This window comes from Grampus griseus, assembly GCF_964374135.1.
Source record: "Grampus griseus genome assembly, chromosome: 2".
Classification (NCBI taxonomy): Eukaryota; Metazoa; Chordata; class Mammalia; order Artiodactyla; family Delphinidae; genus Grampus; species Grampus griseus.
Window position 1 is genome coordinate 74,647,502 of NC_139018.1, and position 17,792 is coordinate 74,665,293.

The 17,792-nt window shown below is 43.2% G+C and overlaps 2 protein-coding genes across 3 annotated transcripts in view; one reads left to right on the forward strand and one right to left on the reverse strand.

Moving 5' to 3' along the window:
• The window catches only part of SLC7A7 (solute carrier family 7 member 7), a 33,289-nt gene extending 32,515 nt beyond the window's left edge, over nucleotides 1–774 (forward strand). For both annotated transcript variants that reach the window (XM_082647137.1, XM_082647136.1), the window contains exon 10: nucleotides 121–774. In XM_082647137.1, the coding sequence (XP_082503263.1) occupies nucleotides 121–227 (107 nt within the window). In that variant the 3' untranslated portion in view covers nucleotides 228–774. The remainder of the gene's footprint in view (nucleotides 1–120) is intronic.
• Nucleotides 775–976: 202 nt separating this feature from the next.
• On the reverse strand, nucleotides 977–17,704 carry OXA1L (OXA1L mitochondrial inner membrane insertase). Its single transcript, XM_082647138.1, has 10 exons — nucleotides 17,633–17,704; nucleotides 17,029–17,190; nucleotides 4,669–4,882; nucleotides 3,292–3,435; nucleotides 2,952–3,037; nucleotides 2,598–2,762; nucleotides 2,305–2,409; nucleotides 2,052–2,214; nucleotides 1,883–1,963; nucleotides 977–1,799 (listed from the first exon to the last, which is right to left on the reverse strand). The coding sequence occupies exons 1-10, from the start codon at nucleotides 17,693–17,695 to the stop codon at nucleotides 1,672–1,674; spliced, it is 1,311 nt and encodes a 436-aa protein (XP_082503264.1). The 5' UTR covers nucleotides 17,696–17,704; the 3' UTR covers nucleotides 977–1,671.
• Nucleotides 17,705–17,792: the final 88 nt, after the last annotated feature.

A 17,792-nucleotide genomic window follows, 5' to 3' on the forward strand; every position in this document is an offset into this window, starting at 1 on the left:
TAGCTCCTACCTGTTGTTGAGGCTTAACTGTAATTGTCCCCTCGGGCCCAGCCCCACTCAGTGCCACCTGAACTCAGCCCAGTTGACCTCTTCTGTTTTGACTCAAACTTCTCTTTGTAGCATCTGCCACGTGGTATGTCCAGGTCCTATGTATGTCAGTTGCTGCAGAGATGGATTTGGAAGATGGAGGAGAGACGCCCAAGCAACAAGATCCCAAATCTAACTAAACACCACGAGAAATCCTGAGATGTGGGCAGCAGGGGCCTCATCTCCTACTGGCTGGAGCCAAGGAAGCTGAAAAGCTCACTCCTTTGGAGGCGTCTGTCCAGAAGCCTCTTAGGCAGCTTCAACAACCTCTGAACTTGCTTTCTGAGAGATGGAGAGTAATTTATTTGTTTTGCTACATATTGTTCCGTATTTCTTTTAAAGGGACAATAAAGCAGACTGTGATGGGGAGCATGCCAGGTGTGGGCCTGGATGTTCCATTGGCACGTTTCCACGTGTTAAGACATCCACTCACCTCCAGTGTGCCTGCCCACTCCTCTTTCCCACTGAAAGACCCAATAATGCTCCAAACTTCCCGTCTCCTTTAGAGAGACGTCAAACTGTCAAAGGTGCTAGACAATAAAAGGGTATGTTCCTGAGCTCTGAATGGCTTTTTTTTTTTAATTAATTAATTTATTTTTGGCTGTGTTGGGTCTTCGTTTCTGTGCGAGGGCCTTCTCTAGTTGCGGCGAGCGGTGGCCACTCTTCATCGCGGTGCGCGGGCCTCTCACTATCGCGGCCTCTCTTGTTGTGGACCATAGGCTCCAGACGCGCAGGCTCAGTAGTTGTGGCTCACAGGCCTAGTTGCTCCGCGGCATGTGGGATCCTCCCAGACCAGGGCTCGAACCCGTGTCCCCTGCATTAGCAGGCAGATTCTCAACCACTGCGCCACCAGGGAAGCCCCTGGCTTCATTTTTATATAGTGTCTCAAGGACAGCTCCCATTAGCCTGGCAGGAAGACTAAAAACAATCTTATGCTTGAAAGAATCTGAGTATTTCTTTCTCTCTTGAGCCAGTTGCTGAAGGCTGATGCAACCAGTCTCTACACAAGAGAACACCTAAGCTGCTGTAGCAAAATGCTAGGTTGTTCGATAAAAGCTTTATCAACTTCCTCTTAATTATCACTAAAAACTTAAGCATATCTACTTCTTGAAGAATATTTTATAGGTAATCTTGGGGTAAATGAATGTGGTTCCTCCAGATACAGTCTCCGCTTACCACGCACACCTCTGACCACAAAGCAAGTATGGACGGGACAACACATCTAAGCCCTTAATGCCAGGCTACAACACTGAGATGCCTCCTAAGAGCATGGGCCAACAAGAACAATCATCACCCAACCTATTCTTTTCTCTGAAGCACTCAGTCCGTTTCCCTGTTTAATAAGTGTCAGGGAGCAGCACGTAATACGGAAGTTTACTAACTCAGCGGATGGGAAGATCACTTGGCTCCCCAGTGTTCTTTTACACTTAGGTGGAAGAGTCTGTAGTGGAATCCACTTTTAAAATGAACATCAACATGTCCCACAGTTTCTAGGTCTGGGGCAAGGACCCAGCATCAGTTCTTGTTCTAAGGCTGAGTCTCTCAAGAGAGAGAGTTCCTGCCAGTATGAGCAGGGAAGAGAATTCAGCCAAGTGTGTCACTCCAGGGATGCTTTGACTTTGGTTTGTTGCTGCTGCTATTGGGGGTGTTGGGAGGTCCATTCTTTCCATGCTGTAGCAGAGGGTTGTGGGTAAAGGTCTGTCGTAAGGGACCTGGGGGAAGGAGAAAACCAATCTCGATGAACAAAGGAAAGGAAGAAACAAATGACAGAGTTTAGCCTGCAAGTGTTATTTACCCCTGGCTGCTAGCTCCAAGTGATTCCGCATGCGTCGTTCACGCTCCTGTAGCTGATGTGCCATTTCGGCATTCTTCCAGCCTGTGTAAAAAGGATTAAGGCAGTTTGGTCGTGTACCCACTTCTAGGCCACTCTCCCCAGTTCCTATGCACGGAGGACAGGCCCTTACCTGTTTTGAAGCTCTTTATGAAGCCTTCCTGGGGAGGTAATTTGTCTGAGTCATGCACAACACGCTGGGGGATTTTAAGTACAGTGCGTACAGCTGGAATACGGAGGCAGGCCACCTGGCCCAGGGAAAATACGTTGGAGGACAGCCAGTACATGAACACTGCCTGGATGAGAAGGAAGAGAAGGTACTCAGAAGCTGCATCCCTGGGCAGCCTGCCGGGAGACTTGGAGCCAGCCCCTAAGACATTACTTACCGCGGGGAAATGGATAGTTATGGGCAAGACTGCCAGGGGCATCAATCTGATAAAATTTCTCATCCACTGAAGGTCAGAACTTTGCATGCCAGTTTCAGCACCTAGCTGCAAAAAAAAAAAAAAAAAAAAAAGCAGGGGAAGAATAGTAAATGCATGGCAATTTTAGTTGAATGGGGCTCAGATTTCTTACCCATCAACTCTATGTCTCCAGGGAGTGAAGAATGACCGTTCTATAACTACTTTCCCCTCACTCCCCATTCTGCAGGCCTGGCACTCGGCGAACCTGGGCTTACCTCAAGGACACCCCACATTGTAGCAGTGACCACCAGAGGTAACATGTAAGTGGGGTCAGATAGTGTGAGATCCTGGAACCACCAGAGGCCACCTGTCTGCAGGCTGGGCACAGGAAGGTTAGCCATTTCTCTCAAGGCAATGAAGAAGGAGATGAAGATCGGGGCCTATGACACAGGATAAACAGTGTCAGGACCCTTTAGTAGAAGGGACATTTTAATTACTCCATTACTGAAACCCATGTAGCATAGTATCACCACCACATGCTTTTTTGGGGGGTCTAGGGCATGGGAAACACAGAGGAGTAATCTGATTGGTTCTGATGAAGTTAAAGAAGGGAAATGTTTTTTGCTCACCTGAGTCAGAGGTAGAATGAGAGGTCTGAAGAGTTTAATATCATGCTTTTTCTGGTAGAACGTCATCTCCGAGGAGGCCCTGTAAACTGTGAAGGGAGTGGAAGCTAACAGCTGGGCTAACAGCTAGGTTGGAGGAGGTGACCATCCTCATCACCTGGCCCATGAGAATTCTAACTGACCCTGGCCAGTCATTGGAAGCATTAGGCCTAAGAAGCAGGTAAATCTTAGAACTCGCCCAACTGTAGCAACTCGTGATTTAGGCTGTTCCCCCAACCTGAGCTGAATGTCAGGGAAAGTGCCAATGTGGTCCTCACCCATGCTCATTCTGCAACTGACTCACATTCAGTATGGTTTCCTGTCAACTTGGCCTCTCTGATTCGAGCGGAAAACTTCTGAATCTCTGGCAAGTGGTTGTGGATGTTAGCTGCCTCTCGCTGGCCCTTCACGATGAGAGGAAACACCAGGCAGCGGGCAAGGACTGTACCTGGAAAACACGAACGAGGACTGGAGTGAAATTCAAGCCATTCTGCAGCTAGAAGGCTGAAGGTTTTTAGGTCCTCACTGAAAGGGTCTCCTAGCCCAGACTTTTCCACCCTGTGACTCGTGCCCAAAGGGCCCCAAAACAACGGGTACGGGTATGACAGTTCCTTCGAGGCTCAGTCTTCTGCTTTGATGTCAAAAGTCTGGCATTAACTTCTCTAGGCAAATGACCAGGAATCTTGTTTCCTTGAACAAAAAGGTGACAGAAGCCACTCTTGTAGATCAGTGGTTTCCAAACTTTTCTATGATCAGTGGACTCCTTTTTTCCCCAACTCTAAGTGTAACCCCAATATACATAACAGATAAAATCCCTGCCCTGGGTGAGGAGGTAGTCTGACTACAGGATTTTTCAAGCTCTGGCCTTTGCTTTGCTCAGACGCACTTTTACAGAACTCGGGGGCTCGCAGGAATGAAGTCTGAAAGCCACTACTCTAGAAATGCCTGCAGTAGGGGGTAATCTGGTGGCCTACTGCTTTAGCGCCCTCCTATTTCTTTTCTTACACTTCACATTTCTTGATCATTTCAACAAATATTTATTTAGTTGATGGTATCTGTGGGTAAGCAAGTGGGCCTGGGCTGAGAAGAGACCAGGGGGAGATACAGGTTTAGGCTTTATCAACATTATGATGAATGGTGTGAAGTGGACAGAGAAGGGAGCTAAGGATGGAACCTGGAATCCCAGCACTAAAGGGGCAGGTAGAGTACTGAGCAATGGAGATGGGAGGGTGTGGTCAGAAAGACAGGAAGAAAATCTACAAAGATTGTCGCAAAAGCCAAGGGACAGGGCTTCTCTGGTGGCACAGTGGTTAAGAATCCGTATGCCAATGCAGGGGACACGGGTTCGAGCCCTGGTCTGGGAAGAACCCACATGCTGCGGAGCAACTAAGCCTGTGCGCCACAACTACTGAGCCTGCACTCCAGAGCCCTTGAGCCACAACTACTGAGCCTGCATGCCACAACTACTGAAGCCTGCGTGCCTAGAGCCCGTTCTCCGCAACAAGAGAAGCCACCTCAGTGAGAAGACCACGCACCTCAACGAAGAGTAGCCCCCGCTCGCCGCAACTAGAGAAAGCCCGCATGCAGCAATGAAGACCCAACACAGCCAAAAATAAATAAATAAAGTTCTAACCCTAAGCCCCCATTTCCTCTACTGTTGTACAAGATATATCCCCCTTACATGCAGCAATGGCCCCCCACCAAGGTAGGCCTAGGTTAACATGCATAAATTCCAGTAAGTTCTGGATCAGTCCCACTGGGGTGTATGACCCCAGCCCAAGCTCAGTGAAGCTCTGTTCTGCAGCAGCCAGGATGATATCTGCAGTGTCTCCAGAAGCCACCTCAGGTACTGCTGTAGGTGGGGGAGTTGCAGGAATGACTGGAGGGGCCTGAACCTGTGGGGAAAAAGGAGGAAAAAAAAAAAAAAAAAAGCCAGGCGTTATATTCGGGGAGGGAGGGACACACACATAGAAATCGAGGTCCCTCTTATTATAACCAATACTGGGGTACTCTCTTGACTCCCTGTTTCTCGTTCTCCCAGGGTAGCCTACATTGTCATAGAATTCAAAGCTTAAAAAGAACATTTTATGCCAGGAAGTCAATTAAAAAGTACATTATTTTCCTGGATTTTGTAATGCTTGTGGTATCTGTCAGCTTTTAAAAACCATTACTTTGTAAAGATTTCTTATTCTAAATAAATATTCCCACTCATATTTTTTAAGAAAGGATATTTTATTTTCCCCTCTAGGCAGAAAGATAAGTTACTCAAAATAAGACTTCATGATTCTCCTTCATGTTGGGAAGTTATTTCTTGTGCATTTTCCAAACTTCAGTCATTTGAGTATCACTGGCACAATTCTGCATACACTGAAACTATTATAATTTTTCTTTAAACAACTCAGTTTTTAAGATCAAAAGTATCTACTTGGTCTCATCCTGAGAAATATTAATGTCCATGAAATCAGGGACATACAAGTTATAATCAAAGATATACAATTACAAATTGTGTCAACTGAAAAAAAAAGCACGAGCTAAAAGTTGAGAACTGTGTGTTATTTGGGGCATTACTGAGGACTTAAGTACAGGACAAAGCCTCTCAGCTGTGAGGGACTGTTCCGAAGAGGTAACACCAAAAAATTACTGCTAATTAAATAAAAACCAGATGTCTCAGGTTAATGAATTTAGTGCTTTTCTATGTATGGAAAGACACCAGAATTTGGGTTTACTCAAATCATTCCTTTGATTTGTACCTTAACTATCTAGGGCCAGTATTCTGTTTCTCCATCCTGACTTCCCTCAGGGTGCACTGTTGGGGGTGACTGCAGTGGCTGATGGTCCCAACATCCTTTGTTTAGTGATAAGACAGGTGACATTCTTTGTCCTCAGCACCTCCTTCTAGGCCATAAACTGGACCAACAATTTGGGAGGCACTTCATGACCGATTCTGTCCCATGGCACTAGGAAGGCTGATTCGTAGATCAGGCGAAGACTCTGCTGATAGGCTACTCAATTCGCTAATTTTTGGATCAGGCCCTGTTGATAATCTAAAATTCTCTGGATCACCTGGATGAAGAATATTGCCTGCGGTATCAGTAAATAAAGGATGCTGCAGCCATCAAGCCATCAGCCACCCTCAACTGTATACCCTGAGGGGATTCAGGATGGAGAAAAACAACACGGGTGCTATACAGTTAAGGTGCACATCAAAGGAATGATTTCAACAGGCCTAGACTCTTAAATCATTCCACACATAGAAAAGTACTAAACTCATTCACTTGAGATGTCTGGCTTTTAACACTAATCTTTTGATGTTCTGACTACCTGGTTGTTTTTGCAAAATTCCTACATATCCTGGCTCCTCCCTTTCCTCTTCGGAGTAGTCCCTCGGAGCTATCTCAGAGGATGTCCTCTGGCTTAAGTCCTCAGCAAGACCACTGAATAAAACATAATTCTCAACTTTTAGGTTGTGCATTTGTTTTTCAGTCAACAATTTTGGTGACCACGAAGGGAACCAGAGCAGAACTCTCTCCTTTGCCCAAACTCTAAGAGGATCCAGGGCCTGGTACCAGCAGAGGCCTCTTGGGCCTGTCTGCCTCCTTGGAGAGTCCAGATGAATTTGGGTGATTCTTGGATCTCCTGATTATTGGTTGATGATCCTGAGTTTTATCTGGCAGTGTCTAACTGCCCAGTTGAAAGCTACTGGGGAAACCAGGTGGAAAGACTGGGAGTTACTCAGTTGAGACAATAAGGAGTCTGGACTGGGTGATTAGGTGAGAGGCTGGCCTAACATCTTTGCCTCCAATTAAACACTCTCGCCAAGTCTATGTATGTACAAAACTTATACTTACAAGTACTCACTTAATTGGGAATTAAAGGAAATCTTGCCCTGAAAATAGCCCACACGGGGCTTTTTTTTTTTGCTGCATCTCATGGCATGCGAACTTCCCGGACCAGGAATCAAACCCACACCCCCTGTCATAGAAGCGATTAAGGACCACCAGGGAAGCCCTGGGGCTCTTTTACTGCATACGCAGTTAAGTTAGAGAAAGCAGCTTGATAAACCATCTTTTCAGAATTCTGACCTTAAAGAAATAAAAGCCCTTCTGGGGGAACTTGCAAGTCTCTCCCAGTGTCTGAGATGTAAATGTTCTACTTGATCTTCTTAAGTGTGCGACTGCGCACATGTGTGTTGTGTTTTGTGAGAACTTGGTCTCTGCCATCCAGAAGGTACATATATTCTGCAGCCAACTGAACAGACTGAGATTCTGAGCAGTCTTTTTCCGGACTGTGCGAACTCTCAGGGGCTTTTTGCCATTTTAACTTTTGCTGCGTCAGCCTGTACAACAAAGGCCTTTACTTTCTTGGGCTATTTTTGGGAGTAAACCTTCTGTATCTTGGTTAGGTGGCATCCTTCGCACTCTCTTGTGGGGATGCTTCTTTCGTCCTATTGGTCTGAATCACAATTAAGATATATCTCATTAATGGCCAGATGACAGGTCTTTTAAATTGGAAAAGCTCTAAATCAGTAAATCTTTAGAGAGTCTCATTATAAACAGCTGTTTTATCGGGACCCATGGAAAAACCAAATTAGAAGGTGGAAAAATATATATAATGGTTAACCTAAGAACTCCTTTAGTTTAAACCAAACAAAAAACTGGCTTGGGAAGCCTTATTCCTGGTCTCTGCTTCCCCTCAATGGGTGTTATAGATGCTAAAAAAAAAATAAAAATCAATAATGTTAATTAGGTTCATTAACAGGGAAAGAAAAAACCGAAGGGAAGGTCTAGAGACTTTTTCCCAACAAGGTGGAAATTTTAAAGGGACTTGTCCCAAAAGATAAGAAGTCTCTAGATGGTTTTTAAGAAATGGAATAAATAAAATGGACGTTAATGGGACTAAAACAAAAGGTTTTGGTACAATACTACCTAAAGTTGGATGGGCTTTAGCCCCCTTTAGGGATTCCCATTGATCTTCAACATTAAGGGGCCCCAAACAAGTCTGCTCTATTTATCCCAATTAAAAATAAAAATGTATGTTTAAAAGGCTGGAAGAAAATTTCATTCATTTCAACAATTACTTGGGGCAACATATAGGCCAATTAGTCAAATTAAAAGATTGACAGGGATTTCCCTGGTGGTCCAGTGGCTAAGACTCCACGCTCCCAGTGCAGGGGGCCCGGGTTCCATCCCTGGTCAAGGAACTAGATCCCACATGCTGCAACGAAGATCTCGCGTGTGGCAACATAAATAAATATTTAAAAAAAAAAAAAAAGATTTACAAAGGGTCTGAGTCCCTTGGCTCAGCTCCTCACTGGGAACCCCAGTGCCTTTTATTTTTTAAAATATTTATTTATTTATTTGGCTGCATCAGGTCTTGGTTGCAACACGCAGGATCTGCGTTACGGTGCGCAGGCTTCTCTCTAGCTGTGGCGCGTTGGCTCAGTAGCTGTGGCTCGTGGGCTCTCTAGTTGTGGCACACGGGCTTAGTTGCCCCATGGCATGTAGGATCTTAGTTCCCCGAACAAGGATTGAACCCACGTCCCCTGCACTGGAAGGCAGATTCTCAACCACTGGACAACGAGGGAAGTCCCCCAGTGCCTTTTATACAAAAATACTATGGGGTCCTAATAGATGGGGGTCCTAACAGAAGGGGGTCCTAACAGAAACTAAAGTTAAAGGTATAAAAGTTAAAAGAATGGAGACAAAAGTTTATAAACTTTGGTATTAAATGAGCTTTATATAAGATCGTTACATGTCTTTTGCCTAATTATATTATGGGAAAGACATGTTTTACTGGGGAATGCTTCCTTGCCCGATATAACACAGGGCATATAAATCTGCCCCTCAGGAAATATAATTAAACACACTAAAGGAAACCAACAGGGTTACCTGGGCCTGCACAATATAAAATAAAAACTGGGAGCAATATTCAAGGGCTAATAAAAATAATAATAGAGATTTTGCTCTGGATTTAACTTGTGAACTCAGAAAGAGGACTTTTGTTGAATGTCTTATGCAAGCTTTTAAAGGCATGGTTAAGTTAAACCCTAAAATTCTAGAACATAGAACTCATGAATTTCAGTTTAGCTGGAAATCTTCTCAGTGATATAAAAAAGCAAATAAAAGAAAATACAGTTGGGCAAATCAAACTTTTAATATCATTTAAGCAGTAAACCAGTTCTTTGGAGAATTAAAAGCAAGTGTCTTTGTCTTGCAAATCTCTACAAATCAAAAATATAAATACAGCTCACAATGACTTGAGGCTGAGCCTAATTAGCTCAATCAGGTAAAATCTGAAACCAAGGAAAAAAGAGAAAAAGGCCCTTTAAAACTCAAACTGCTAGAAAGGCTCCCTCACTCAAAATCTGGTTCATACTCTTTAAATGATCTGTACTTGTTTTTGAAATCTTTTGTCACTTTGGTTAAGTGAATAAGTATTGTTTCACAGTGACCTATGATACTATGCGACCATGTGTTTTGAAACCTTTTTGATATTTTTGACAAGCTTACAAGTAACAATTCTAACTAAAGTTATTTTAACCTCCAGCTAACTCTGGGATGCTTCAAAGAAACCCTGAGGCATCTCAGAGACAAATTTAAACGTTGGCTTATTTGATAAGTTTAAATTACTTGAGAAATACTGTCAACTGATTGGAGACAAACCTTAGGTTATATTGTATGGGTAAATGTCATTAATATAGCTATTCCAAAATTTATATGGAATTCCTAAAATTCCTGGCATAATGTTATCATAATTCTAGTTATTATCTTAAAATGCTGTACATCACAGCATATCCAAGTTTCTTGTCAATTACATTGTAATCAGATATTTTTCTTTTTAACATCTTTATTGGAGTATAATTGCTTTACAATGGTGTGTTAGTTTCTGCTGTATAACAAAGTGAATCAGTTATACGTATACATATATCCCCATATCTCCCTCCCTCCCACCCTCCCTATCCCACCCCTCTAGGTGGTCACAAAGCACCGAGCTGATCTCCTTGTGCTACGCGGCTGCTTCCTACTAGCTATCTATTGTAACCAGATCTTTAACCATGCCATTTTAAGTCTTTTGTGGTTTATAGACAACCACTGTTTTACTCTGGAGCTTTTATAAAATGAAGATCTTCAAGAAGATTCATAAAAAGAACTTTCTGGGACTTCCCTGGTTGTCCAGTGGTTAAGACTCCGCGCTTCCACTGCAGGGGGCGCAGCTTCAACCTCTGGTCAGGGAACTAAGATCCTATATGATATGCGGCGTGGCCAAAATAAATAAATAAATAAAAAGAACTTTTTGACAAATGTAAGTTTCTGATAACTTTTAGATCATACCACTGACTTGGGTAAGAAATTACAAAACTAATGAAAAACGTGATGACTTCATCCAGATCAACAGCAATTAATTAAAAACATGGGACTGAATGAACTGATAAATATCATTTATAATTTTCTGAAATATACTGGCTTTTAATCTTTGTTTTCCAGGAAACCTTTCTTCTTAGGCTATGATCTAAAGCAAGTTGATAAAGTATACATTTGTAAACAAAGATGAAACATTTATCTTTCTACCTGATCCATCCAGAATTTGGCTTCTCCAGCTGGCTCTCTCCTGTGGACTTGATGATTTTTTTTTTTAATAAATTTATTTATTTTTGGCTGCATTGGGTCTTCGTTGCTGTGCATGGGCTTTCTCTAGTTGCGGCGAGTGGGGGCTACTCTTTGTTGTGGTGCGCGGGCTTCTCATTGAGGAGGCTCTAGGTGCACGGGCTTCAGTAGTTGTGGCACGTGGGCTCAGTAGTTGTGCCTCACGGGTTCTAGTGCGCAGGCCCAGTAGTTGTGGTACATGGGCTTAGCTGCTCCGCGGCATGTGGGATCTTCCTGGACCAGGGCTCAAACCCATGTCCCCTGCATTGACAGGTGGATTCTTAACCACTGGGCCACCAGGGAAGTCCTGACTTGATTGTTACTGTGACCAGATTACAACTATTTATACTAATTATTATTTTAATTTGTTCTCTTTGTTTCCAAATTGTTTATGCCTTGTGTTTCTCTTTGCTGTACTATGATCTGATTAACGTTACTAGCTATAGTACATATCCTGTCTATTTTATTTTTATTTTTGGCCGCATCGTGTGGCATGCAGGATCTTAGTTTCCCGACCAAGGATCAAACCCGTGTCCCCTGCACTGCAAGCACGGAGTCTTAACCACTGGACCACCAGGGAAGTCCTCCTGTTTATTTTATAAGATTGTCTCTTGTATTAACAATGTGTAACCATGGCTAAAAGTCTTGAGACAGTTGACCATATATGTAACTCTACAAAGAATAACTGTAATAGTGCAACCTAGATAAGGGAAAACATTTCCTGGATCCTAACAGACGAGTAAGACAGGTGATCCAGAGAATTTTAGATTATGAACAGGGTCTAATCCAAAAATCAACACATTGGCCTATAAGCAGAATCTTCCCCTGATCTAGGAATGTGTCTTGCTAGCAATGTGGGACAAAATTGGTCATGGAATGCCTCTCAAAAACATTGATCTAATTTATGACCAAGAGGAGGCACTGAGGACAAAGAATGTTGCCTGTCATATCAGTAAACAAAGGATGTTGGGGTCATCAGCCACCGCAGCCACCTGCAAGGGTGCAACCTGAGGGGATTCAGGATGGAGAAAAACAGAATACTGGCCCTAGATAGTTAAGGTGCACATCAAAGGAATGATTTCAATAAGCACTCCCCACCCGGCCCCCACAAAAGCCCAGACTCTTGCATCTTTTGTTACATAGAAAAGTACTAAACTCATTAACTTGAGACATCTGGTTTTTCTTTAATTAAGAGTAATCTTTCGATTCCGACTACTTGTTTTGTTTTGGCTTTTTTTGCAAAACTCCTGTATACCCTGGCTCCTCCCTTACCTCTCTGGAACAGTCCCTCAGAGCTGAGAGGCTGTATCCTAGTCAAGCCCTCAGTAATACCCCAAATAAAACACAATTCTCAACTCTTAGGTTGTGTATTTCTTTTCAGTTGACAACTTGTACCTCATTTACCTTTTTTTTTTTTTTTTGCTGCACCCCGTGGCTTGTGGGTTTTATAACTTATGAAAATATCACCAAGTTAATTTTTTTTTCTTGCTGACAACTAACTCTGCAACAGAAATAACATGAACTTATTGACCTTCAGTAAACCTAGGTACAATAAAAGACATGTCTATATTGATTAAACCAGCAAGCTTAAACTAGCTTTAACAACAGGTATTAATTTAATATTGAATATTTCCTAGATCACATGAACCTGAAATTCATTCCGGCCAGTTTCCTTTATATTTAGAAATATTTAATTTGTAAGTGCTTACTTTTAAGTCAATTAAATAGAGGTCTTTTATAAATTTAGAGTGTATACCCAGAGGTAGTGACATCTCATATGTATAATGTCTACACACACGTAAACAGACAAAACTAGAGATCTCACAGTTTCACTTAAAAAACTTAGCTATGAATCAGGTATTACAATATAAACTTACTAGTTTATAAATAACAGTTGGAATAAATTAAATTCATTTGCTCAGAAGACTAAGGCTTTGCTATTTGTGGAAAAGACTTAAGATTTGTATTTCTCTATGACATAAATCACAGCAAGACCTTTTTTGACCCACCTCCTAGAGAAATGGAAATAAAAACAAAAATAAACAAATGGGACCTAATGAAACTTAAAAGCTTTTGCACGGCAAAGGAAACCATAAACAAGACCAAAAGACAACCCTCAGAATGGGAGAAAATATTTGCAAATGAAGCAATTGACAAAGGATTAATCTGCAAAATTTACAAGCAGCTCAATATCAAACAAACAAACAAACAAGCCAATCCAAAAATGGGCTGAAGACCTAAACAGACATTTCTCCAAAGAAGATATACAGACTGCCAACAAACACATGAAAGAATGCTCAACATCATTAATCATTAGAGAAATGCAAATCAAAACTACAATGAGATATCATCTCACACCTGTCAGAGTGGCTATCATCAAAAAATCTACAAACAATAAATGCTGGAGAGGGTGTGGAGAAAAGGGAACCCTCTTGCACTGTTGGTGGGAACATAAATTGATACAGCCACTATAGAGAACAGTATGGAGATTCCTTAAAAAACTAAAAATAGAACTACCATACGACCCAACAGTCCCACTGCTGGGCATATACCCTGAGAAAACCATAATTCAAAAAGAGTCATGTACCACAATGTTCACTGCAGCTCTACTTACAATAGCCAGGACATGGAAGCAACCTAAGTGTCCATCAACAGATGAATGGATAAAGAAGATGTGGCACATATATACAATGGGATATTACTCAGCCATAAAAAGAAACGAAATTGAGTTATTTGTAGTGAGGTGGATGGACCCAGAGTCTGTCATACAGAGTGAAGTCAGTCAGAAAGAGAAAAAACAAATACCGTAATGCTAACACATATATATGGAATCTAAGGGGAAAAAAAAAAAAGGTCATGAAGAACCTGGGGCAAGATGGGAATAAAGACACAGACCTACTAGAGAATGGACTTGAGGATATGGGGAGGGGGAAGGGTAAGCTGTGACAAAGTGAGAGAGTGGCATGGACATATACACACTACCAAACGTAAAATAGCTAGCTAGTGGGAAGCAGCCGCATAGCACAGGGAGATCAGCTCCGTGCTTTGTGACCACCTAGAGGGGTGGGATGGCGGGGGGTGGGAGGGAGGGAGATGCAAGAGGGAAGAGATATGGGAACATATGTGTATGTATAACTGATTCACTTTGCTATAAAGCACAAACTAACACACCATTGTAAAGCAATTATACTCCAATAAAGATGTTTAAAAAAAAAGATTTGTATTTCTCCTTGATAAACCCTAAGGAGGGTATGAACTGGATTTTGGGTGAGGGAACCCTTCCACTGGTTTGAATTTTAAAAGGCCCTTCCTCTTTGGTTTCAGGTTTTACCTGATAGAGCTAATTAGGTTTAGGCTCAGGCTCAGGTCTTTGTGGGCTGAATTTACATTTCTGATGTAGAGATTTTCAAGCCAGACAGTTGCTTTTAATTCCCCAAAGAACTGGTTAGTTGCCTAAATGATACTAAAAGATTGATTTGCCCAACTATATTTTCTTTGTTTTTTTAATATCACTGAGATTTCCGACTAAACTGAAAACCAAGAGTTCTTAGGGTTCAATTTATCATGTCTTCAAAAGTTTGGACAAGGCATTCAACAAAGGCCCCCTTTCTGAGTGCACCAGTTAGACCCAGAGCAAATCTCTATTACTATTTTCATTAACCCTGGAATATTAGCTCTCAGTTTTTACTTTGTTTTGTTCGGACTCTGGTAACCCTACTGGTTTCCTTTAGTATGCTTAATTAATATTGTCTGAGGGGCAGATTTATATGCCCTGTCTTATAATTCCAGGCTGGGGAAGCATTTCCCAGTGAGACATAATATCTATCCTACAATATAATTAGGCAAAAGAGATGTAACCCTCTTACATAAAGTCCATTTAAATATTTTTATCTCAAGTCTATCAACTTCTATATCTTTAACTTTAGTTTCCATTAGGATCCCATCAACAAGCCCTGGTCTTAAAAGTAGTCCAGAAACTTCCTTTTTATCCCAATCATTTAATCTATTTTTGTATAAAAGGCTCTGGGGTCCCCAGTAAGAGGTTGAGCCAAGGGACTCAGGCTCTTTTGTCAATCTTTTAACTTGATCAATTGGCCTGTGGCCCCAAGCAATTGCTGGTCAGGTATCGCAGTGTAAGTTTCTCATAGCCTTTAGAAGGGGGGAAAAAGTATATATACACACACACCCACACACACACATTACACTGGAGTAAGTAAATAAGAGTGGACTCGTTTGGGGCCCTTTAATGTTGGGGACCAATAACATTGGTCCATCCAACCTCAGGTAGTGTTGTATCAAAACCTTTTGTTTTAACCCTGTTAATATCAGTTTTATTTATCTCATTTCTTAATAGCCATCTAAAGATTTCTTTATCCATTTGGAATGAGTTCCTTTAAAATTTCCACCTTGTTGGGAAGAAGACTCTAGACTTTCCCTTCATTTTTTTTAACCTCCCTGTTAATCAGCCTCATTAACATTATCTTCAATGTTTTGCATCTGTAAGACCCTCTGAAGGGAAGCAGAGACCACAAATAAGGTTTCCCAAACCCTTTTTTTTTAAATTAAAGGGAGTTTTAAGGTTAACTATTGTGTGTGTGTGTATCCACCTTCTAATTTATTTTTTATAGGTACCAATAAAACAGCTGTTTACAATGACAGCTCTCTAAAAATTTAGAAGTTTTTTCCAATTTAAAGGATCCAATGGCTATTGACAGGTGGTATTTTAATTACAACTCAAACCGATAAGATGCAAGAAGCATCCCCACAAGAGAGTGCAAAGGATGTAGCCTTCACAGATCTAGAAAGTTTACTCCTAAAAAACAGTCTAAGAAATTAAAGGTCTTTGTTATATAGGCTGATGCACCGAAGGTTAAGATGACTGAAGTCCCTGAGAGCTGGCGCAGTCAGACAAGACTGCTCAGAATCTCAGTCTATTCAACTGGCTGCCAAACGTACACCATATATGTACTTTCCGGATGGCAGAGACCAACTTCACACACACGCACGCACACACATACACACACCGGAAGCAAGAAGATCAGGTAGAACGTTTACATTTCAAAGACAGAAAAACGCAAGTTCCCTAGAAGGGCTTTTGTTTCTTTGTAAGGTCAGAATACCAAAAAGATGTTTTATCAAGCTGGCTTTCTCTAGCTTAACTGCATATAAAATAAAAAGAGTCCATATTGGCCATTTTCAGGGCAAGGTCTCCTTTAATTCCCAATTAAGTACCTACTTGTAAATATGAGCACAGAAACCTGGCAGGGTGTTAATTGGAGGCTAGCTTTCTGAAAAAAGGTTAGGCCAGCTTCTCAGCTAGTCACCCAGTCCAGACCACTCAGAGTGTCTCAACTGTGTAACTCCCAGTATCTTTCAACTGCGCAGCCAGGTGCCTGTTAACCACTGCCAAATAAAACTCAGGATCATCAAACAATAAATGGGAGATCCAAGAACCAGGAGAGACTCACCAAAATTTGCCTGGACTCTCTGAGGAGGCAGATGGGTACAAGAGGCCTCTGCTGGTACCAAGGCTCAAGTTCCTCAAGTTCCTCAAGTTCCTCAAGCCCGCGTACCGCAAAAAAAAAAAAAAGGACTAAATTCATTAACTTGAGACATCTCGTTTTTATTTAATTAGCAGTAAATTTTTGGTGTTTGACCACCTGTTTTTTTTTTTTTTTTTTGCGGTACGCGGGCCTCTCACCGCTGTGGCCTCTCCCGTTGCGGAGCACAGGCTCTGGACGCGCAGGCTCAGCGGCCACGGCTCACAGGCCCAGCCGCTCCGCGGCATGTGGGATCTTCCCGGACCGGGGCACGAACCCATGTCCCCTGCATCGGCAGGCGGACTCTCAACCACTGCGCCACCAGGGAAGCCCTAGTGCTTTTCTAAGTATGGAAAGACGCAAGGCTTTGGGCTTATTGAAATCATTCCTTTGATATGTACCTTAACTGTCTAGGGCCAGTTTTGTTTCTCCATCCTGAATTCTCTCAGGGTGCACGGTTGGGGGTGGCTGCGGTGGCTGGGGTGGCTGCGGTGGCTGCAGGCCGCAACATCCTTTGTTTACTGATATAGCAGGTGACATTCTTTGTCCACACTTGATATGCAAATTATAATTTTTCTAATACACACACAGAATCACATCTCATACCACCATCAGTGGCTTGCCACCATTCTGGCAAACAACGCCTAGTATATAACGTAAATCTTTCCTCCTGTGCTCTCAGTAATTTCCCCACTGATTTGAAAATCTATCCCAAGCAGAGATGCTGTCATTTCGCGAGTTGGGTGGAGTGCGGACAAAAACTCTGCTCCACATTCCCCTCCCCCTAGTCAAAGCAAAATAAAAACAAATCAGAAAGAAGCACCACTCCTAACACTGCAGGGACGAAACGTCTCTTACCTGGGCTTCTGCAAAAGAGATGGCAGAGGTACTGAGGCCCCGGGGGCCTGGGGCCGCGAGGAGGACATAGTGCGGGTGCCCGCAGCAGCGGCCGGCTGGGAACCGGAGCCCCGCTGTCAGCGCTTTCCGGGGCCATTGGCAGGGCCGTGCGACGCTGTGGAACTGAGTGGGTAAAAGGAAGATGGAATCCTTTTACCGGGTGAAGTCGCTCATTATGCTCACCGTCTCCCCCCGCCCAGACAGGCAGCCAGCTACCACAGGTGAGCACATTCTACTCCCCGCGCTCAGACTGCGACCCTGCAGGCTTGCAAGCTGTGAGTCCTGCATCTTAGCTACTGCAGACCCACCCCGGGGCCCAGAGATTGAGGCTGAGGTTTCCTTAGAAGGAGTGACGCTTGGTCCCAGATACACACCACGATACTAGGCTGCTGAACCCGCGGAGTCGGGAACGGAACCCTCCCGCGTCCTCATGTGACCCGAGGTCATGAGACGCAGGTCCCGGTGAGAAGATCAGCGTCTTCTCATGCCCACAGCACGAGTCATTCCTCGCTCGTGTCACAGGGATAGGGTGGCATCCTGGCGCTCGGCTCCGGGGCATCCTTACCTGACGCTGGGGCCGTAGCAGGCGCAGAAGCTCCCGGCGTCCGTACATCAACCCCAGCGCCATCTTAGCAGGAAGAGGACTTACGTTCGCGTCTGCGCACTCAGAACCGCAGCCTCGCGGGAGGAGGCCCTTTTGGAAATGGGCATGAAGCCAGAGCTGT

Coding starts and splice junctions, on each gene's coding strand:
- OXA1L (XM_082647138.1), bottom strand. CDS start 17,695: ATGGCGCTGGGGTTGATGTACGGACGCCGGGAGCTTCTGCGCCTGCTA. Junction 3,038..3,291: donor GACAGGAAACCATACTGAAT/GTGAGTCAGTTG, acceptor CTCCCTTCACAG/TTTACAGGGCCTCCTCGGAG. Junction 2,215..2,304: donor TAACTATCCATTTCCCCGCG/GTAAGTAATGTC, acceptor CTTCTCATCCAG/GCAGTGTTCATGTACTGGCT.